This window comes from Idiotropiscis lumnitzeri, chromosome 1 (genome assembly GCF_059441095.1).
Source record: "Idiotropiscis lumnitzeri isolate Australia: NSW breed Sydney's pygmy pipehorse chromosome 1, RoL_Ilum_1.0, whole genome shotgun sequence".
Classification (NCBI taxonomy): domain Eukaryota; kingdom Metazoa; phylum Chordata; class Actinopteri; order Syngnathiformes; family Syngnathidae; genus Idiotropiscis; species Idiotropiscis lumnitzeri.
This window is the reverse complement of record NC_142391.1, coordinates 11,775,725-11,797,761: the sequence shown is the minus strand read 5'-3', so window position 1 is coordinate 11,797,761 and position 22,037 is coordinate 11,775,725. Positions and strand designations below refer to the sequence as shown.

At 40.5% G+C, this 22,037-nt stretch overlaps 3 protein-coding genes across 6 annotated transcripts in view; 1 reads left to right on the top strand and 2 right to left on the bottom strand.

Annotated features, from left to right (window-relative positions):
* Positions 1-11,712, bottom strand: part of eml5 (EMAP like 5) — a 39,128-nt gene extending 27,416 nt beyond the window's left edge. For both annotated transcript variants that reach the window (XM_088316937.1, XM_088316946.1), the window contains exons 1-4: positions 11,210-11,712; positions 3,322-3,481; positions 1,483-1,581; positions 1,030-1,098 (exon numbers count right to left, since the gene is read on the bottom strand). In XM_088316937.1, the coding sequence (XP_088173063.1) occupies positions 1,030-1,098; positions 1,483-1,581; positions 3,322-3,481; positions 11,210-11,406 (525 nt within the window). In that variant the 5' untranslated portion in view covers positions 11,407-11,712. The remainder of the gene's footprint in view (positions 1-1,029; positions 1,099-1,482; positions 1,582-3,321; positions 3,482-11,209) is intronic.
* Positions 11,713-13,370: 1,658 nt separating this feature from the next.
* On the top strand, positions 13,371-19,206 carry ttc8 (tetratricopeptide repeat domain 8). Of its 2 annotated transcripts, XM_088316882.1 has the most exons (15): positions 13,371-13,550; positions 13,782-13,805; positions 13,931-14,051; positions 14,122-14,185; positions 14,256-14,415; positions 14,954-15,043; positions 15,120-15,164; positions 15,246-15,331; positions 15,883-15,970; positions 16,994-17,104; positions 17,185-17,324; positions 17,409-17,583; positions 17,672-17,794; positions 18,460-18,543; positions 18,625-19,206. In XM_088316882.1, the coding sequence occupies exons 1-15, from the start codon at positions 13,437-13,439 to the stop codon at positions 18,739-18,741; spliced, it is 1,542 nt and encodes a 513-aa protein (XP_088173008.1). In that variant the 5' UTR covers positions 13,371-13,436; the 3' UTR covers positions 18,742-19,206. The 2 variants fall into 2 exon arrangements, with proteins under 2 accessions (XP_088173008.1, XP_088173017.1); XM_088316891.1 differs by lacking the exon at positions 13,782-13,805.
* On the bottom strand, positions 19,181-21,956 carry LOC148343198 (uncharacterized). Of its 2 annotated transcripts, none has more exons than XM_088316913.1 (6): positions 21,804-21,956; positions 21,601-21,717; positions 20,495-20,746; positions 20,166-20,329; positions 19,921-20,057; positions 19,181-19,392 (listed from the first exon to the last, which is right to left on the bottom strand). In XM_088316913.1, the coding sequence occupies exons 1-6, from the start codon at positions 21,907-21,909 to the stop codon at positions 19,248-19,250; spliced, it is 921 nt and encodes a 306-aa protein (XP_088173039.1). In that variant the 5' UTR covers positions 21,910-21,956; the 3' UTR covers positions 19,181-19,247. The 2 variants fall into 2 exon arrangements, with proteins under 2 accessions (XP_088173039.1, XP_088173030.1); XM_088316904.1 differs by having other exon boundaries at positions 19,921-20,023; positions 20,122-20,329; positions 21,804-21,932.
* Between the last annotated feature and the right edge of the window lie 81 nt (positions 21,957-22,037).

Sequence of the window (22,037 nt, the reverse complement as noted above, 5' to 3'; positions counted from 1 at the left end):
TGACCAATGCAAGGTGTAGTCTTCCTTTAGGGAAATCACCTGCAGCTTGCCCATGACACCCGAACATAAGCATTGGAGTAAATTGATAGATAGAGTTGTGTCACATTGGAGGAACTAAAATGCATGGGGTTAGATCTAAAAAAGAATTGACTGAAAGCTATACACATTAAGAAAACACACACACACACACACACACACACCCCTTGAATCCCAAAATACGCCAAAGGATAACATTTTTGCCTCTGTCCATACAAAAAGATGTCTGGTTCCTTTTGTGACTTTGCCCTATTGACCGTTTTTCCAAATGGTATAGCATCAATTAAAACATTAGCACTGCTTTGAAAGCCAAGTTTTAACGAAGCAACATACAGTATTTCCAGAAGTGGAGAGGTGAAACATCTAAGCTAAGCAGATTAGTCCATTTGCAATCGATTCAATGCCCTGAGAATGAAATGACCTGAATGAATGCAAATATCCACAAACTTACTTATGCATGCCACTGCCCGACATGACCAGTAGGCAAACTTCCAACGTAAACATGAGTCACCATTTTCCTCTAGTGCTCTGAGCCCCTTGTTACTTCCTAATAGCTTTACACCACAGGCACTACTGCAGCATATCTCAAAAGAAAGTTTGGCAGTGACACCGTAGATGAACTCGTGATTTTTTTTCCGTAGAATTTGAAAGAGACGCAACAAAGGCGAGCCCAAAAAAAAAAAGGATGCTAGAGCAGCTGCAGCTTGTAATGTGGAGAGCTGTGAAAAGCTCAATGAACAGAGTCAGGGTTCATCATACAAAGACAACGTGCCTTCTTATCTGTAGCCGAGATTGCTCGAAAATCAAGCGAACATAATGCGAGTCATTGGCTGCAGTGCTTGTATGTTAAAGCCTCGTAACAGAGATCTCAGTGATGTAAAACAAAAGGCAGTCTTAAAAATGTCAACTTTCAGATATTCTACAAATCAAACTTGCACTATGATGTGTCAAATGCAAAAAAAAAAAAAAAAATTGTGAAATGAATGTTTGTACCTTGATGTGTTTGACTCCGCAGCTTACGAGCTTGTTGGGCTGGTACAAATCCCACGATATGTCAAATATCTGCAGGGAGAAAGCGATAGACACATCAGAGATGGGCATTCAACATGACACTTATATTGAGTGCCGATTCTTGAAGCACTTATTTTGCAGCTAGGCTCATGCTTGTCAGATTTGTGGCAGATAAATGAAAGGAGAGTGCTTGAGTGGACTGTGTTAAAGTGTGTGGGTCGTATCAGAAAAACAACAGCTGCCTGTGATGTCACCATCATAGTTGCTTGAAAAATCCCTTTTGATTAGCTGTGTGGTGTCTGAAATAGGCTCTGCGGAGTTTGCACTCAAGTGGCGGCCTCGTTTATTCGCATTGGAACGATTCTCAATTTTGCAAATGAAGTTGGTCCTCGCTCAACTGCTGATGGAGTGAAGGGTTGCAAAGAATTTATTTACCCTGTCTGTATGGCCCGGTGCCGCTGCCAGAACCTTCCCTCTCCTCCAGTCCCACACGCAGATTGTGTTTTTAGAGTCCAATCCCACAGAAACCAAGCACTGCAGACAGAAATACACATCACATAAAAATGACACATTCTAGAGTTTGTGGTCCAAATTGCAAGCAAAAGCTGCTCCGCTACCTCCATGTGGCATGGCAGGCCACAACGAAAAGGCTAATAATAATGGCTACAGAGCAGAGCAGAACAGTTGTCCAGCCCCTGGCACTTGCAGTGAGCTCATTGGAGTGTTTTTGCTGGAGGAGCCTCCTATAGCTGACTGAGTGAGTAGGCAGGAGCAGCCGAGCAGAAGTGAACTTAGTCGCTCTTATGGAAATGCAGCTCCACTCTGCTGCCTGCTTTGCATGGCAGGGGATGTCCTCTTTGATCCACAGACTATAAAATCAGTCTTTGGATGAATCCCTCTTAACTCGTTTTAAAAAACGAGTGCCGTTTAATGACAAGCAGCATGAAAACATTTAAGTAAATATGTGCACACAATTTGGATGAAAAATGCATCACCATTTTAAAAACTAAAGGCCTATTTTCCAGCAACGCTCGAGGGGTAAGATTTGGCTGGTGGATCCAGAAATATCACAACAACCATTTCATGCTTCCTCTGGTTGGCACCACACTGAGAGACAGACGTCTGTGCACATTTTTTAATTGCTTTTATATTTGGACAGGCTAATCGCACCAGGGATCCCTCGGGATTGTCTTGACTTCTTTTGAATACAAGCGCTGAATAAAAGTACCTCACTGGTAAGCGACGCAGCTTCCTCCTGCTTTAAATACTGTCACTTTCCATCTAAATCCACAGCTAGTTAGCCATGCAGGAAAAGAACATGGGCTTATTTCTCACGGCAAAATGCAGGAGGATAGCTCCAACACAAACGCTTGCACGAGAATTATGCAAAGATAAAAATCATGAAACGGTTTGTCGACCCTCGCACATTTGCGATTTGACAATCATAAATTCACCCAGATGTGGATTTTCTGTGGTAAAAAAATTCTGACTTTTTTTTTCGTCTTTTGTGGCAAAATACAGCTTATAGTATATTTGCATGTACTTTGCGAAAACAGTTCTGAAGTTACAGTTCTTAAAATATTCAACTGCTTCACGGAGAGATCGTTTCGCTCCTTTTTGAGTCATTGGCAGATAGTCTCCAATTGCGGCCTGGCTCGGTTCTATCCAAGTCAAGCAGGCACACATTTTCTTGGTAAAGGACTTCATTTGTTTTTTTTTTTTTTATATATATAAACACGAATGTTATGGCAAAGATTATAAATTGGGGAAAAAAGTGAATACCCTACCCTAAGGCACAAAGATATGTTTAATAATGTCATTGTCTCGATTGTAACATGCCTGAGTGCAGCTTTGCAGACAAAACTGCTGTAGTAATCACTGTCATTCAAAATGAGTTGTGATTGTCCTCTGCAGTGCCAACTAAGCTTATCAGTGCTCAGCCTTTTTGACTCGAAATTGTCCGAGTGTGAATGGTTGTTTGTACATATGTGCCCTGAAATTGGGCAACAGTTCCGGGCTAACCGGCCTCAAAAATCAACTGGGATATGCTCCAGCTCAGCCACCACCTTAGTGGGGAGAAGTGATTTACAAGTTGGATGGATGGGTTAACACCATGTATAGATTAAATTGCCCGTCCGTCGTTTTCATCTGGAGGAGTTTCCAGCCACAACCAACCAAATCCAAGTCAAATTTCACACCCCTGATTGGTAACATCTTAAAAACAGATTTAAAGATAATACATTTCTTATTATTATTGCAGTTTCCCAACAGTACCTGTCCTTCAAGGTCAAACGCCAGGCAGGCAACGCCATGACTGTGCACATCTTTGAGAATGGACACCGTCTGCACAGTGTAGGAGTCCCACACACAGATGTACGGCTCCTTCCCCACCTGCCCCGTGGCCACCAACACACGCTCAGGATGTAGCGCTAAACTGAAAAGAGAGTGGGAGAACACAAAACAAAACATCCTATTAGCGAAGCCATTTTGCGTGCTTGTTGTTTGTCTGTGTGTGCGCTGCAAGCAAGCAAGAGTCTGATTCACCTTCCAGCGGAAACTACTGTGGTGAGATGAACACATTAAACCCGTGTTTAACTGAACGGCGAAGGAGAGGGGCAGCTTGACGAGGTGACATGGATGACTTAACACAGACGCACACGCACACAGCCTAGTTTAATGTGTGCCTGCAGGATGTTCAAAGGGACTGAGAAGCAGTCAGTTTGAGTCTCATGTATCAAATCTCATTTGTTAAAACGGCAATGAGCAAAACTCTTAGGCCACAAACGGTGCAGCAAGATATACAAAAATATGATCACAAAAACCCGAGGTGAAGGCGTTCACATAAGAAGCAGCACTTATAGCTCCTAGCCAAGTGGAAAAGGATTATTATTATCATTATCATTATTATTATTATTATTATTATTATTATTATATTCACTGTGCTTCAAAAGCAACGCTATTCGTAACAAAATGCAGTACATAAGATTGAACATAAAACACAATATTAATAATATTAAAAAAACAATAAATACATTTGCCAATAATGTGTTTTAGTATGGTGAAATTCATTCCATGTGCAATAAAAATGTGTGTATTTGAACAATTTTAATTAATGTGTTGTTCAACAATATCAAAACAAAATAAACACATTTTCATCAAAATTGCGTATTTGTTTTCAATACCAATGATAACTTAAATCCAAGAACCGTACTTTTACTTAGTCTGAAAAAAGTGGTATTGCTGTGCCTCTAATGGTAATTATTGTTATTAGTAAATGGAAATAAAAATGTGATGTACTGTAAATAGGTCTCTGTGTGTGTCCTGTGATTGAGTGGCAACTAGTCCAGGGTGTAGTCTACATTTTGCCGGGATTGGCTCCAGCTTCCTGCTATGCGGAACTGGATAAGCGGTATAGAAAACGGATGGATGGCTTGTTTGCCTAATATTATTAACAGTTTCACTGTGTCCAAATGACCACAGTTACTAAAAGAACAAATCTAGTGGTTGCTTAACACTTTTGCATAGTGTTTTGCAGTCCAACATACTGAACAATCGCTGGCCCATTCACCTACCCAATTTTATCCGGGGGGTTTCCTCGTGTAACCAGGCATATGTTTGTAACACTCTTACATAATCATCCCCGCTCTGCCAACTTGAAGCACTCCTGGTCTACAGCTGAGCAACAGCATGCTGCATAAAGTTGCCTCACCACCCCCTTTGACCCCACCCATCCTTTAAGCAGCCGCCGGTCACGTTCCAGATTCACTGGGCAATTCATCGTCTTGCTTTCTTCCTCGTGGCCTATATATTCCACAATGGTAAAGAGCTTCCTCCATTGTAATCAGAATGACTGTTTAGCCATGTGCCCGGCAGAATGTTGAAACAAGTGCATAGAATAAGGAACAGCCCTAACAAGATGTCCAGCATCATCAACCTCGTCAGTACAAACCAGCTCAAGATATATATTTTTTTTTATACATTTACCTAATCTGCCCTTCATTTCTTTTATCGTGAGCTTCTACTTGTAATTCTACTTCCTTTCATTTACAGTAAAAGCATTTTCCCATTATAACACGGGGAACATCCCGAAAAGGCAGGCTGGGGGAGAAGATGCAACTATATGGACGTATCACTCAGCTTTTCTTGCTCTTCACTTCTCTGTGGAACCTCTCACCCACCTGGCATTGTTTCTCAGCTCACTTCTTTACAGATTACATAATCAGAGCAACGGTGCTAAAAATAATATTCCGACACGGACACAAATAATTGGAACACTTCGAGATGAAGCTAAATCAGATAAAAAGGTGAGCACTGAACCTTCATGAAACAAGAAATCCAGTTTTACTTAACTCGCTTGCAAATAGAGATGAAAAGACTATCAAGATACAGTACAGCAGCTTTGAAATTCACCATCATTTCCACTAACATAAGCAGCTTGAGTCATGTTGACATTGGTATCAAAAGGTCAAGAGTTTTTTTTAAATATACGTTTTTAACCTTAATTGCCTCATTCCGTTGCAAAAGTTACAAAGTATTTTAGAGCCAAACGCAAAAGAAAACAGCAGTTTTAATTGCATGCAAACGCATTCCTTTCCCAACTAATATATTGTACAACTGATGTCCCTACCTCTTGATTGTCCATGTAACATCTTGAAGCCGAAACAAATCTGAGCCCTGAGACAACTAAAGCTCTTGTTTCATTTACCTTCTCTCAGTTAAAGCCCTCACTAAATATCACAACAAACAAGTTAGCCTACGGCCTAACGTCATTGTCGTCTCCCCCCCCCCCCCCCCCAAAAGAAACGGCTGTTTGATGCAGCCGCTTTACATATGCATCACTTGCCAAATAGTGCATCATTAAATCTCTAGTAATATAGCTCTAGTTAAATAACATGCACAGAAAGGTGATTCTGAGCACGAGAGACACATGGCACAATCAACCACCGAGAAATATATTCACACTTATCGATCCGCTCCGCCACAACATCACGTTGTGACTCCCAGCACAATTGAAAGCAAAACACTGAGTCACATTCTCCAGCAGCGGCTGGCTTTGTCTGCGTTTGCCTTCATGTGATTTCAAAGGAGGTCAGGATTAAATCATTTCTGGGGATATGTATGGGATTTTTTCCAGAGGTTTGTCATTTTTAATCCAACTGCCCACCAAACCTCTGAGACACCTGCCCATGCACTAGGTACTTAAAACTAAAAATAGAAAAAGGAGATTGGGGAAAAAAAACATTTTAATTTAAAAGAATTACGCACACTTGCGTGTATTTGTGCTGTACTTTGTTGAAGGAAGACATGGCTTAATCTGAACCAAAGATTCCGTGACCAGTTAGACCAGGAAACTAGGGTGATGTGCTTCTTGCTGGGAAGTGTGCCAAACAAGTATAACATATGGAAGATGGGATTTGTAGGAACCTCCTAGCCCATAAACATGTAAAATCCATAACGTTGGCACTACTTCATTCTAAGGTTAACAACATACAGCACTGTAATATATGAGTCAATCTTTTGCAGAAGTATATGTCTCTCTTTATAACATTTCCTTCATAAACAGCGTATTGGAAATAAAAAAAAAAAAAAGATGCGATTGAATCCACGACCTTAAAATGATCTACCACAAGGTGAAAATCAATAGTAACATTAAAGAACTTGAATGCTAAATTGCACTACATAAACAAAAAAATATATATATTCTTTGAACAGATGAAACCAAGATCAACTTCAGAATTATGGGGGAGAGTAAAGTTCGGAAAAGGAAAGCAACACTTCTTGATTCAAAACATTACACATCACATTGAAGAAGCTTGTAGGGCTCATCTGTGTTTATTGATGTCATTGTTGTACCTGCTGAGAGGAGCAATACGATGAATTGCAAGGTGTAGATCTATAATTTCAACCACACAATCAGTCACATGCGACATAACTGAATGTAAACCTCACTACAGTGACTCTAAACACAATATGAAAGACTTTTTGAAGGCTAACAAATGGCCGAGTCATTGAACGTTATTGATAATGCATGCGCTCCACCCTTCTGGTCGTCACTGACTACAAATGATTTTCATCCATGTATTTAAATTTTAAAGAGTGCAATGATTGGATGATAGTTGCAATCAAATTAACTGTCCAAATGCTTTTGAGCCCCTCATGGGGGACACAAAATGTAGACAATTGGCTATAACTTTTAAAAGGTGAATGCCATTGGCAGGTATCGAAATGCTTCTGGACCTCAAAAGGAAGCAGATTTTCACTGAACAGAAAGTGCGCAACGCTGGATTGTGCTGAATTGCAGCAATTGCACAAACACAACGCGCCAAAGCACCATTTAGTAATTGGCCATATTTTTTGGGGGGGGCACATCATATGGAGTAACAGTGCTGCAACTGCATTATGCATCAGTACACCCTGGAAGATTTCACCAATAACAACAAAACGGGTACATGTGCATGATCCAGTGCCCGTGAATCAGAAATTAACCACTGGGAGAAAACTCAATGATCTGGGCATTATTAAAAGAGCAATGAACCAAAGATTGAAGGAGAAATGCTTGACTTTGCATCTTTGGGTGGGGTCATCTAAAATCACCATCAGAGGCTATACGAGCTATATAAAAATAAATAAAATAAAAATTAGGGCCGGAGCGCATTTGGTACCGAAGTGGTGACTCACCTAACTCAAGCCACCTCCTAAAAGTACCACAGATGCATCACAATTATAGAAAGGTCAACTGGAGCAGTTTAGAGTCTCTTTAACTAATAAATGACAGAGATACAAAGATGTTTTGCTCTGACCAACCAATCAAGACGGTGTAAAAATGTTGACGTTATTAAATCTGACAGGTTAAAGAAAAAGTCTATTAATAGCTAATAGATGTATAACAGTAGGATAACATCAGAAACAGAAAATTAATCAAGGCAAAACTACAATTTTAGTTTGCCATCCACCAATAAGAGGCTCAAAATGGTAAAAAGAATTAAAAATAATCTGAACAATATGTGGCTTTATTTTAACATCCAGTCTCTTGTAGCATAGCTCTGTACAATGCATGCCAAGGTGATTGACCTCTAGCCCGATATTTAAGTTAATACCACTGTAAATGTACAAAACAGATAAAAGGTTGAGTCTAAAGAATGCCGTTTTTTGGTTTCTCAGAATCAGAGTCTTTTACAAACTTGTTTGTGTCCTCCTTTTGGAGAGGTGTCGAAAAATGTTGAAGGAAATTGATTCATGTTGAAAACTAGACACAGCTTCTGTGGTTCTAAACAAAAAATGGTTTATTTTTAAAGCTATTAATAGAGTTTTACTTTAAGGGGAAGTCAACCACAAATGTTTCTTTAAGTTTACAATATGCTAAATGCAGCCCCACTAGATATTCTGATTAATATAGTGTTTATGGAAGACAAATTAAGCAGCAAAATCCTCACAGTTTTTATCCATCTCAAGGGGGCGGTCATTTTGCCACTTGCTGTCGACTGAAAATTACATCACAGTTGCTCAGGGCTCAGCTATCAACCAATAACGACTCACCTGTTTTCTGAAGCTGAGCCATGATTGGTTGTTACCCAAGCCCCAAACAACGGGGATTTAATTTTCAGTCGACAGCAAGCGAAAAAATGGCTACCCCCTGAGATGGATTTCACTGCTGAATTCAAATTCCACAAATGCAATATTAATCTGAAATAATAAATCACCAGGTGTATAAAATATGGCTTCAAAACTGTGAAAAATGAAGCCATTGTTTCCGCTCTCAAACTCAGTGGGTGTGTCCTCTGAATGCGCTAAAACCACGCCCATTCTCAACAGTCAAACACACCTACAGCTTCACATCATATATTTGAGTTGCAAAAATATACCCATTTAACTCCCAGGTGGCTGGAATATGTCGCACCGGTTTGCCACGGTCGTCCAATAACGACGAGAGGCGCTTGCTGCGAGCTAACTCACAAGCTAACCGAGGCGCCTCTCGACTGACAGATGGGCAGCGGGCTTGTCCGTAGTGTCACCTCAAAGTCAACCGTTTAATTCAACACAGCGGAAAACGCTGTTCAGCCTGCGGCTCATACTATGAGAGATATTTGAGTAAATAGTTCCTGCTAGTTCTAACAATGCTTAGCTTTCTTATGTTCTACATTAGCCTAGAATAACGCAAAATATAAAACACTCAGGATTTTAAACAACAACACCGAGCCGTTGTGAAAATGGCTGCATCCAGAGAAGATGGATTTTCAGAGTAAACGCATACTGGAACTAGCTAGCTAACTGTACACTGGAATAGTAGAAATTATGAGCACGCAACTCGAAATTGTGATGGATAACCTCTGATGCAAAGCAAGGCAGCCACGTTATTAATGCATACAGAGGTGAGGGAGTCATCGCTGAGTGGAAGTGCGTCACGAGGAACTGTTTTAGCCACAGCCCAAAAATAATAATTGGGAAAACAAAAGTGGTAAAAACGAGTTCAACGCTGTAACGACACAAGTACTCGTAATTTAAGTGTTTGCACAAGTTTTCACAAATTTCTTTAGACATGTGCATTGTATTTAAAAACAAATCAAGGACAAGCAAACAAAAAAAAAATGAACTTTTTAATTACGTGCATTTTTCAGGAAAAAAATGGTTATATTTTACCACTGGTTAAAATGGAATTACACCTGATATCTTATAGCAGCTGTTATGACAAACAGGGATGCTGAAAAGCAGGCCTGTCAAACTCATGCCGCTCCGCTAGGGCAAATTCACACCACATTTCAGTCGCTCAACACCCATGTGAGCTGCTTCGCCCACAAGGCAGCAAGCGTTTGGTATCGCTATAGTCCAATGAATAATGGAGCAGGAGCCCAGCTGAGAAACGACAGAGTACAGTATATATGGCTAGTTATCTCCAGGCCAACACGCGCACATGTCAACACAAGCACTGGAGCGTTGGACACGTTATTGTTGTGTGGCATGCTGGGAGAGCCGCGACCATCATCAGAGGGATGATGCAGCATTGTTTTCATTTGATCAAAAAACAGGTGCCTCAATGTTTGATGAGCTGAGACAACGCACACGGTTCTCATTTGCGACAAATGCAGGTCTTTTATTCCTCATGGGGTCATTACAGTTTTTATACAATCCTACGAGAGCCACACATACCATAAATGTATGAAATTATGATGCTATTATTGAATTGAAATTGGTATTAAATGTATATGAGCATTTTGGGGTTTAAAAGCTCGTTTCCCCCAAACCGCCCCAACAGCTCCTCTAAGGGTTTTATTAGAATCGCTGTTTATTATTATTTTCAGACAAATTAATTCACTTTTTGAGCACCACAACATAAACTTGTGATTTCAATGATTCACCTTAAAAAACAGGGTGTGACATTGCCTTCAAAGCTGCTCACAGCTTTAAAGGGAAAGTCAAGTCAAACATATTTTTGCAAAAATATGTTCTATGCATCAGCACTAATCTAAATGAAGCAAAATTTCAAAGTTACATCACACCCTCATTTGGGTGTGGGTGAGCGGGGAGGCTATTCATCATCCAACTTCGGGCTACAGGCGGGGGGGGGAAACCCTGGACTGCTTGCCAGCCAATCATACCAAAGGACAATTTAGATTTTTGGAATGCGGCTGGAAGTTAGCCTGTGCATGCACGTGGAGACTATGCAAATTTATCATAGACAGAAGCCCGGTTTCAAACCCTCAACCTCAGAACTATGACGCAGGTTGCTAATCACTGAGTCACCATGGGTAATGTGAGAGAGCAAAATCCAATCGAGAGGAACAAATTCAACCCTTGATTGACAAATACATACATAATCGATAAGGTACTGTAGACGCAGGGCGTTCTCAAAATCACTTTCCATCCAACTGTGTATCTCGGGCTATCAAAGATTAAAACATCAAACAGTGTTATGATTCACATTCCATGAGCCCTTGCTTAACCTTAGGAGCTGGAAATGTGTGGCTTTATTGAACAGTATGGATCCAATTAAACCTGATGGAATCATCTAGAAGTGTGGCGACAGACAGTTGAGGATGGTGCTGTCAAGTGCTTAAGTGTCCTTGAGCAAAACCACTGCAGCCCGGTCACCCATTCACGCACGTTAAATGCACAGGGACTCGAACGCAAGGTGTTAAACGTAACTCTTTTGTTAAACGCACTCTACCTGATGATGTCATCATTGTGGCCCAGGTAGAATTTCTGCTTGTGCTCTCGGGTGTTGTACACCACTCCCACGCCGGCCACGAAGTAGACGATCTCCTTGGCAGCGGTGTAGTAGAGGTTGTTGCGGCACTGGTGTCCCCGGTACCCGTACACCCACTCCAGTCTCAGGTGGCAGTTGGGAGCAGTCCTGTCAGCCATGTCCGCACTTCCGCGTGTCTCACGGTTTCAGTCACGTAGGGTGTCTCAAACTATGGCATTCACCGAGGAGGATTTAATTTAAGCCCGTGGCTCCCATCAGTTCCCCGGCGTTTTCAACAGTCCGGGGCGGGCGTTAAAATGTGGCATTTTGTGAGGCTGCAATAGTCCTTCAGCTTGGGTGGAACCGCTATTCGGCTATTCGAGAAGCAGTTTAGGAAGCAGAGTTGTTGAGAGTGGCAGTGGAAGTGGGCTCATACTTGTTTAGCTCCGTGTCGCGGTCCTCCTGTTCCACACAGGTCAAAGCTCCTGTCAAATCCTTCCAACAAAGATGGAGCTGCGCTGTTATTCCACAAGCTCCGCCCACGTAGATAAGGGACAGGGCTCTTGTCCAATCAGTGTCAGTCAAGCGTTCTCGTTTAAAAAAAATGTTTAAAAAACGACAGAGCTAATTGCATCTTGTACAATTGTATTAATTTTTACTGTGTTTACAATTTACTCACGTAACAAATTAATAACGACTAACAAAGTTAGCTGTCAACCTTTAAACGTTTTCAAACATCTGAATCTGATTACAGGCGGCACGGTGGACGACTGGTTAGCGCGATGGCCTCACAGTGCAGAGGTCGTGGAATTGATGCCGGCTCCGGCCTTCCTGTGTGGAGTTTGCATGTTCTCCATGTGCCTGCATGGGTTTTCTCCGGTTCCCTACCCCACGACCAAACCCAGAAAACAGGTGACCTGTGATTGGTCATCACCTGAGCCCTTAGACACTGTGTTGTAATTTTCAGTCCACTGCAAATAGCAAAAATGTTCGTGGGGCACGGATGATTGTAAAATACAATTTGGAGTTTACTTCCCCTTTAATGCAGAAACATTCACTTGTTAGCCACCTTAATCAGTCAATTGATGAAAAAAGACAGTTTCTCTTTGTGTATATTGCATAATGCACATGAATAAGTTGAAAACAATCAAATTGGATAGACAGTCAGTGTGTCAGGCATAATCAATTAAGCTAATTCCCAAAACGCTCAATTTCAAACATTTTTTTTCTTGATGTAGCATGACTAATCGATTGCTTGACAGGTGACAGCCCAATGCATGCTTGTTTACATGCGTACGGGTCACATAACCCTAGTAAATTAGTAATTTAAATCAAATACCATCCCGTGGTCCAATTTTATAATCTGAGACTTTTATTTGATCCAAAAATTGGAATGTAAAAATCTGACATTCTTTCCTTTTTTTTTAAATGATAGATCAAAAAATGGGGTTCTCCGTGGGGACTCCTGCTTCGTTAAACAACCTAAAAACATCAACAATAAGTTAAATTGTCCATTAGTGTTTAGTGTGACTGTGAATGTTTTTGTCCATAATCACCTGGGGCTTTGACTGGCAAACAGCCCAGAGGGTACGTTTTTTCCAAAGTCAGCTGGGATATGCTCCAGTTTATCTGCACAGGAATCAAGAATAGTAATATCTGATTGAATGTAAATGAGTGATCACTTTGATAACAATAATCTGATTAAACGTCATTCAATTTCATGGATGACACTGAAGGTATATGTCCATGACTTCTTCGACAGTTGGAATGATCATGGAGAAATCATTCTAATAAAGAGAAGGCTATTTTAACATAATTTAACAAGGCCTCAAGCAAGCAAAACCTGCGAATACGAACAGAAAGCTAATATGAAGTTCATTTGCATAACAAGGAAAGGAAAAGAGGGAACAACAAATATTTATATTTATAATTATAAAATGTAATTTCATTATGAAATTCAATTTCAATATATGGCTAAATATTAATATACATACTTGAAAATAATTCCGATTGATTTTTTTTTTTATTATTTCCTGTATTTACTATTTTTATTATTTTGATCACGGTTTTGCTTTTACAGGAAGTTACGTCATGAAGACCCGCCCTCGTCTGTCGTCTCATAGCAACAAAGGAAGCTTTAGATCCGCCATAATCCTCTCCCTTCGAAACCTGCTGCTTTGCTGATTCCCACCCCTGATCAATCGAAGCAATGGAGGTGACGATGGACCCCCTGTTTCTGGCGTGGAGTTACTTCAGGAGACGGAAGCTGCAACAGTGTTCGGAAATTTGTTCTAAAATATTACAAGACAGCCCGTATGACCAGGTAACGTGTTGCAGTTTGCAGGCTAGCACAACTTGATAGCTTGGTTCTGCTGCTAATTTGCAGCAAATGCGACTAAATCCTAATTAGTCGACATTGGTTGGAATGTTGGCCACCACCACGTTGTTCACGTTTCATCTTTTTTTTGCTCGCTCTTTTTTGCGTGCCTCTCCCCTCTTTATTTATGTCTGTCCTCAACACTTTTCTATTCACCTCATTTGCATGCTCTCTTAGGACTCCTCATTGTCTGTTTCTGAGGTAACAATAACTGTCTGTCTTGTCATCATCATCACCAACATCGCTTTTCTGTGGCATCATCTGTCCAATCAAGAGATAGGGGATATAAAGTGGTATTCATATGATATATATTTTCCTTCTTCTAGGCAGCATGGAGCCTAAAAACACGGGCTCTTACAGAGATGGTATACATTGATGAAATTGAGGTCGATCAAGAAGGGATTGCTGAGATGATGCTGGATGAAAACGCCATTGCTCAGGTTGCACGTGCGTATCAACTCTTTCAATGCCTGTGTGTTGACATGAACTATTTGTTACTAACGTGACCCTCCTATAGGCCCTGGAACCTCTCTGAGACTGCCTGGAACAAGTCATGGGGGTGGTCCCACACCTGCTGTCAGGTACCAACAGTGTCGCCTAAATCAAATTCTTGTGACTGACTTACATATTTTTTTTCTGCCCAAATTCTAGGCCCACGACTCATTCAGGACGTCCCATTACAGGATTTGTGAGGCCCAACACGCAGTCAGGACGTCCTGGAACAATGGAGCAGGCCATTAAGACGCCACGCACCGCAAGTACGGCCCGGCCCGTCACCAGCGCCTCGGGTCGATTCATTCGTCTGGGAACAGTGGGTTAATGTGATTTTAGGCCCAATCCCAATATCCGCACTTGTGCCCCTCAATTGCGTGGTCCCATTGAGGCTGCAAGGCTCCCCTTCGCCCCGCCCCTTTTGCGCCCTTGTTCCACACTTGGTCTGAGCCCGCATCCATGGCCCCTCAACCAAAGCAGATGACCCACAATTCTTTACGGGCTTGACCAAAATAGTCGGAAACTGGCGACGTTCAGTCGATTTCCGGGAAGATCAAGCCCAAGTTTTTGCTTTAATCCTACTTTACTTAAATTTTAATATAATTGCCAAAACAACAACCCGTGTCGCCATGCTCGATGACGCAGGGGGGTAAGTTGATGATGTCACACGCACTGTCCCAATTCTGCCATTTTTGTGCACTTGTAACCTACGCTCTCGAACACTAAGTGCACTTTGAATACGTGTACACTTCAATGAGGGTGTAGTGTGGGGATTGGGATTGGGCCGTACTCGTGTGATATTTTGGAGGGTTTGCAGGTTTACAAATTGTCATATTTGCCTTTCACTATCTCCTCAGGCTTCAATGTTAACCAATCCCGAGGGACCGTTTATAAACCTGTCAAGGCTAAATATGTCAAAGTATTCCCAAAAGCCTAATCTGTCTAGGGTAAGATGTGTATTTTGCACATTTGCCCTAAAGCCTTTTTTTTTTGTGGTTGAGTAACCTTAATTTTCCTTTTCAGACACTCTTTGAATATATCTTCCATCATGAAAATGATGTAAAAAACGTAAGTGGGGAACTTTTAACTGCTGGTCAGCAACAAACTTGTTTCATTGTGTAGTTCTCATTCTGAACATGTTATTCGCAGGCGCTAGATTTGGCTGCTCAAGCAACAGAGCAGGCTCAGTTCAAAGACTGGTGGTGGAAAGTCCAGCTCGGAAAATGCTACTACAGGCAAGTTGCTCCAAAACACATTCATGGGATATTGATCTTATATATACAGCAGAACGTCGGCATCTGATTTATTTCAGATTTGGAAGCTGTTCTTCTCATAGGAAATAATGTACCATACTCTAAATTTGAATCAGAAAACCCTTATTTAACTGTACAGGCAGCGTTTTAATTAACATTTTTAAATTTATCTGTCATACAAGTGTAAAAATAAGTATCAATTTATTAATGAAGTGAAGGGGATTTATCATATTATTTAACATTCCAAATTGTCACACACATTTAAACTATTAACCACATTAAAAAAAATCCCAAACAAAAAAACCTTCAACCTTCACCAGTGACAACGGGTATTCTGATCTTGGAGTCTAACTTATTTGAATGTGTGTATATTTGTGTACTGCCCTTCTCAAGTTCTTGCTGCTACTTCTTTTGTTTGGTGTTGGAGGTTGTATTTTCACCTAAAATATTTTTTAAATTCAAAATTGTGTAGCCTGCTCTTCAACGCTCATCTAATTTAGTCTTCTGAATTTGAATTTGTGTCATTTTTGCAGACTTGGTTTGTACCGAGAAGCAGAAAAACAGTTTCGATCAGCCCTCACCCATCAAGAGATGGTGGATACGTACCTCTATCTTGCTAAGGTAAAGATAAATGATGTGCAACTCTCATCCAAGGCTAACTGATGAGTGCAAGCAGTGATAGGAAGTAACACTTAATAAGTAGATTTTTCAAGAATCTGTACTTGTACTTTTTACTCCTTAATTTGTCATATTAGGCTGGTCTATTTTTTCAACAACAACAGAACAACCTTTGTTGGAACTTGACCAATTAATTGAGATCTTGGGGTCTAATAAAACGGACAAATCTAGGAAATTAACATAGTGAGCGTTGATGATGATTCCATTTCACTCATGACGTGTGTGTCGAAAGTCTGGACAAGAGAATCGTGGCACCTTGAGAGTGTGCATAAAAATGCATAAGAAATTGACTTAAGCGTGAATGGATGAATATGCCCATTAGTGTTGATAAATTCGATTAAAAGCAGTCCTTGTGTTTCTTTTTCATTGTTTCATGAAACATGAGAAATTGACATGATAAAACTGCAGATTTGATTGCAGTATTTTTATAATCTGACTTATCACTTATGTTTATGTCACACTTGACTGCATGCCAAAGAGTTTAATAAAATCAATAACTAATTGAAATAGATAAACCGTCTTTCACATTCTTTTAATTCATGGTTCATTTCCTTTATTTTAGCGTAAGCCTAAACTGGAAGTCTAAAACTTTTGTATAATTAATCAGAGATTGTCTATTGTATTACAGATCATTTCATTGCTCTTGTTTATTATAAAATTAATGGCAAGAGGAACTTGAAAAAACGAATCACATTAAATCGCAATGGCAATATTGAGGAGAAAAAAATCGCAATTATATATATTTTTTTAGAATCGTTCAGCCCCGGTATGAACATACTTCAAGGTAATAAAAGAGGTGAACTATTTTGTGTGCAGCAAATGTTTACTTTTGTGTTTCAGTTCATTTTAGAGTTTGTACTTTTTTACTTCAATAAAAGAAGGTGATTCAGCGATTGTACTTCTGTGATTCTTTTTAAGTATACGTTCTTCAGCCACATCTGCTTATAAGACGTGTTTCTCCATCAGCTGTATCAGCGCCTGGATCAACCAATAACTGCCCTCAACCTCTTCAAACATGGCTTGGACCACTTTCCCGGCGAGGTCACCCTCCTGACGGGAATCGCTCGCATACACGAGGTATGGTGTGTCGACGTTAACCCAAGCTGCGCTCATCATGAGTCGTAATCACTGTCCGTGCTGTGACCGTGTTGTCACAGGAGATGAACAACATGGCGTCAGCCACCGAGTACTACAAAGACGTCCTAAAGCAGGACAACACGCACGTGGAGGCCATCGCCTGCATAGGCAGCAATCACTTCTACTCAGATCAACCTGAGATCGCGCTGCGCTTCTACAGGTCGGACAAAACCTCTCAGCATCACGTCGCGCACATTTCACGATGGAGATGATGATAGAGGTGACCCACTTCTTTGCTCGCTAGGCGGCTTCTCCAGATGGGGGTGTATAATTGCCAACTATACAACAACCTGGGACTCTGCTGCTTCTATGCGCAGCAGTACGACATGACGCTGTCGTCTTTCGAGAGAGCTCTGGCCCTGGTGGCGAACGACGAAGAGCAAGCCGATGTGTGGTACAACATCGGACAAGTCGCTGTGGTGAGTGGTCAGACTTCGTCAAATGAAACGATGTCATTAGCTTACGGGAAAATGTAAAACACAAATTCTGTGTGTTCTGTGCTTGCAGGGTATCGGAGACCTGACTTTGGCCTACCAGTGTTTTAAACTGACGTTGGCGTTTAGTAATGATCATGCTGAAGCCTACAACAACCTTGCAGTGCTTGAACTTCGCAAAGGTCGTGTTGAACAGGTACACCAAGCGCATATTTAGTCATTTGGGGCCCTCCACATTTCTACACTAGATTTTAAATATAAATGTTAATCATCAACTGAAATGGATGATTTTGAACTCGAAACAATCAAAATAGATGAAGCAATTTGGTGTGGTTTTAAGTGCTTGAAATTCACTTGCAATTTTCAAGGTCCTGTGTTGGCTAATGGTTGGTCAGCCCCTGATCTGGGCCCACTTACAGTTTCCCCAATTTTTTTTCTAAACATATCTTACAGTGCAAATGTCTTGCAGCACAACACTGGACAGATATGTAAAAATTATGTCCCTTCTGCCATCTACTGGAAGAGCACTAGCATAACTACAATCGATGAACAAAAATATTTTTGTTGAAAATAAATACATTTTAGAATAATTTTGTAAATAAATAAATTAAAAAAAAACATTCCTAACAAACTCAAAAAGTACTCTACATACTCTATAACGTATGTTTTAGTAAATCGTACTCGATCTAGCTACAAAGTATATCCCACTCTATATAGCGCACGTACTGTAGCTTCACACTGGAGATATGAATGCATATTTATGTGAATCTCAGACATCTTTCTTAAATGGAAAAAAGAATTGCTAGCTGCAATTATTAAAAAAAAATGTGATGAATTACTTTTTCATCCTTTCACATTCAGTCGAAAGCCTTCCTTCAGACGGCTGCCACATTGTCGCCTCACATGTATGAGCCTCACTACAATCTGTCCATTCTCTCAGAAAAGGTAATTGATATCTAACGTTTTTAGTTCAATTGTCAAATTAAACAACGCTCTAATTTAGTCATCTTTTCTTTGCGTGTTAAGATTGGAGACCTTCAGAGCAGCTACATGGCGGCCCAAAAGGCTGAAGACGCCTTTCCCGAACATGTCGACACTCAGCAGGTCCTGGTGCAACTTCGCCAGCATTTTGCAGCGCTGTGAACTCTTGGATTGGTTTGAATATTGCACATATATGGTTTTTAAAACCTTTCTTCCTGAAATGGATGAGAAGTAAGTTTCGTAATAGAAATTTCTGCGTGTAGGAAGATTCAATGACCAGATTTTTAGAGACATTTATAACAGTTTAGCTTACAACTGAGGTTCTAAATGCTTGCCTGTGTATAAGAGAACTAATTTATATGAGTATGTATTTTTAAGCCTAATGACAACATAATGTACAAACATGTCAAGCAATGTGTATGTAATAACCAAAAATATTTTATGCTGGTATTTTAATCTGTGTGCTAATTTGCCACTAATTTATATCACACCTTAAGGAAAGCGCTTCGTTACAGCTCCAGCTGTTGTGAAATGCGCTATATAAATAAAGTTGTATTGTATTGTTGTTTATAAAGAGATCCACTTTTGTAGTTACATCAAATAAATTGTCGCCATTTTTTTTACTTTCAGTGTTCTTGACAAATACAGATGTACCAATGAAAAAAAGACTAGTAACTGGCTGACATTTCACAAATCCATTTGAGGTTGTAAGTGCACGGGGCATCATTCCAGCCTTTAAAGGGGTTGTTTCTGGGGTAGGTGGCTGCACAGTCCTCATCGCCCACGTTATTGGGCTCGCCATCATTCCAGTAGCTGAAACAAATGACGTAAAATTGATTTTCAGCATGACAAAGTCTTTCTATCACAGTAAGAGGATATGAATTATTAAAAAAACAATTTGTCATGATTTGAGCACCCATTAAAGTTAATGGCTTTACACTTAAGTTGTTCACACATGCGATATTGTATTTTTAGCATGAACATTAATGTTAAATGGGCTGTGGTTATACTGCACAATTTCACTTTTGCTGTATTCAAACCACACTGCCACCTCCTTCACACAGTCACATAATTCTATGCCCACTGACACACTGATGGTAAAATAGCACACAATGTTTGGCATTCCTATGTTTACAGAACAAAGTATTCCCTGAATCCCACCTTGATCATAACTTAAACATAATTTACCGCTTGTGTTTTCAGTGCCTTCAGGCATGTGCTCCAACACCAACCTTTTTGCCCCAGATGGGGAAAGTGCCCCTTGACCAAGCCCATTTTTTCTTCATTCATCCAATATTTTGAAAAAAAAAAAAAAGATTGGCCACAGCGCATACGCGTTACCCTTCATTCAGTCTTGTTCCGTCCAGCCACTTCCAAACTCCTTCGCTGTCCACATCTCGCAATCCAATCCAGAAGCCGCTCTGGGTAATAGGTCTCCATGGGTCTTGATGAAGATTAATCATGTGATTTATTCTCAGCTGACAGGCGATGACATTTAAAAATACACACATTTTTGTTACTGCCAGAAATGACAAATGTTACCTTGATGCACTGATTTGATCAAATCTGCTGTAGATGCGCCTCACCTGCTTCTCTAAGCTGTCTACCACAGCCAGGTCACTGCCTTGCTTTTTGCAAAACTCCCTGGCTTCCTGCCACGACCTGCGGGAGTATGTGTCAGAGAAGCTAAGGAAGTAACATGCCGAGTTGATTAAAGTCCAGCCTGGTGCACAGTGTCTGCAGCCCTGCTCTGCAGAAAGACATTTTTTGTGGTGATAAAAAGGATGTTCAATGACCCACTATTGTAGCGGGTCATGTTATTAACTCATTCACTACCAGCCAAGTAAAAAAAATGTATCTTTGACGTATTTATCCGTCAATGGTAGTCAATGAGTTAAAAAAAAAAAAATCTTACTTATCATTGGTATGTAGGATTTTAAGACAGTAATGTCTATTTGGAGTTTGTCTGCCTTCTTTTTGTATTCGCTGCTTCTTCTACTATGGTGTTCCACCTGCCACTTGATCACTTGATGCTGCCTGTTCTCTTGCGCCAAACGCATTTCGGCCTCAGCTCGTCTTTTTGAGGCGACGGCGTTGGCTGTGTTCAGAGCGGCCACCTCGCGGCCGATGCTTAACACTGCCTGGGACTCGTCTGTGAGGTTGCTGTCTGTTGCCATGGAAATGTTGCAGTCAGACAATAAATGCAGCACCCATTAAAATACACCAGGGTTAGTTGGAGAATAATAATGCCAAGTATACAATAGTATGAAGTTACCTTACTGAACAACTCAACATATCAATGCATTTTTTTATCAACTTATCCCACGGAGAATTTTAATTCCTGTAATATTCTGCCATCTTTCTTCAGATTCTATCTTTCTCTATCATTTTTTTAAAATATAGTGTGTGGAATATAATGGTAACACAATGCTGCTATAAAATCACATTCAGGTTTTAATGGCAGCAACTCTGCAGCATTAGCATGCGAGAATAATGTATGGAAGAAATGATTTCTACATATAGTGCATATTAAATTGTGACAAAAAGCAAATAGAGTACCACAGTGGAAAATAATATAATGGTATTGACATGGCACCTGAGTGAATATGATTGCGTAAATATTTAAATAAAAACCTAATACTTAGTTTTGCCTTAAACATCCTTGCTAACTAACAAACATGTATTAAAATAATAATAATATATAATAATAATAGTTTCACTTTCATCTATTTGGAAATAGTGCTTTACTATTTTTAAAATCCCTAAACTGAACAACAAGTATGCATTTTGCACAAAATGCAATCGATGTATTTATTAATTAAATCAAACTTTTCTTTGAAATTCTAAAACCCTGCTTCAAAGAAAGCCTACTGGAAATGAAAATCCAAACTGAACCTGAAGACAGTTCTTGAATGCTTGTTATCACCTTTAAGTGCCCTGTATTAACTTTACGCTCCCTTTAGTGGTAACTTCCATCTTGTTTCATTCTAATGGATTCATAAGAGGGTCGTAGGGACTCACAATACACCCCCAGGCCAATATCCACTGCTAGCAGGAAAGCAGCAAGCACAGCCAGCGTGATTTCAGGCACTCTGCGCGAGGTCCAATTGGATGCAGGTCTCACCATTGACAAGGAGACTCCACGGAGAAGAAAGAAAGCGTCAAAGAACCTTTGAGTGGCAAGTCGGTGTCAGCCGGGACATGTCTCGTATCAAATAGCATACCTTGTTGTTTCTCCTGGTTCGAGTGGAGCGACAGCTCATCCACGCTCAGGTGGTCCGGGTGAATCAGTTTGTTATAGGCGCTCTCCTCCATGTTGACTGTTCTCATGAAAGCTGCGGGAAGGGAGTATTTGGGAGGACATTGCCCCGTGTGTGCAACATCACAAACAAAAGGTTCATTTGGTAAATATTGACATGAGACACAGAGAACTGGAATGAACTGGGTCAAAACTCGAG

Coding starts and splice junctions, on each gene's coding strand:
- ttc8 (XM_088316882.1), top strand. CDS start 13,437: ATGGAGGTGACGATGGACCCCCTGTTTCTGGCGTGGAGTTACTTCAGG. Junction 17,105..17,184: donor GAATCGCTCGCATACACGAG/GTATGGTGTGTC, acceptor GTGTTGTCACAG/GAGATGAACAACATGGCGTC. Junction 17,325..17,408: donor ATCGCGCTGCGCTTCTACAG/GTCGGACAAAAC, acceptor TTTGCTCGCTAG/GCGGCTTCTCCAGATGGGGG.
- LOC148343198 (XM_088316913.1), bottom strand. CDS start 21,909: ATGAGAACAGTCAACATGGAGGAGAGCGCCTATAACAAACTGATTCAC. Junction 20,747..21,600: donor TATTGGCCTGGGGGTGTATT/GTGAGTCCCTAC, acceptor CCATGGCAACAG/ACAGCAACCTCACAGACGAG. Junction 20,058..20,165: donor TAGACAGCTTAGAGAAGCAG/GTGAGGCGCATC, acceptor ATCGCCTGTCAG/CTGAGAATAAATCACATGAT.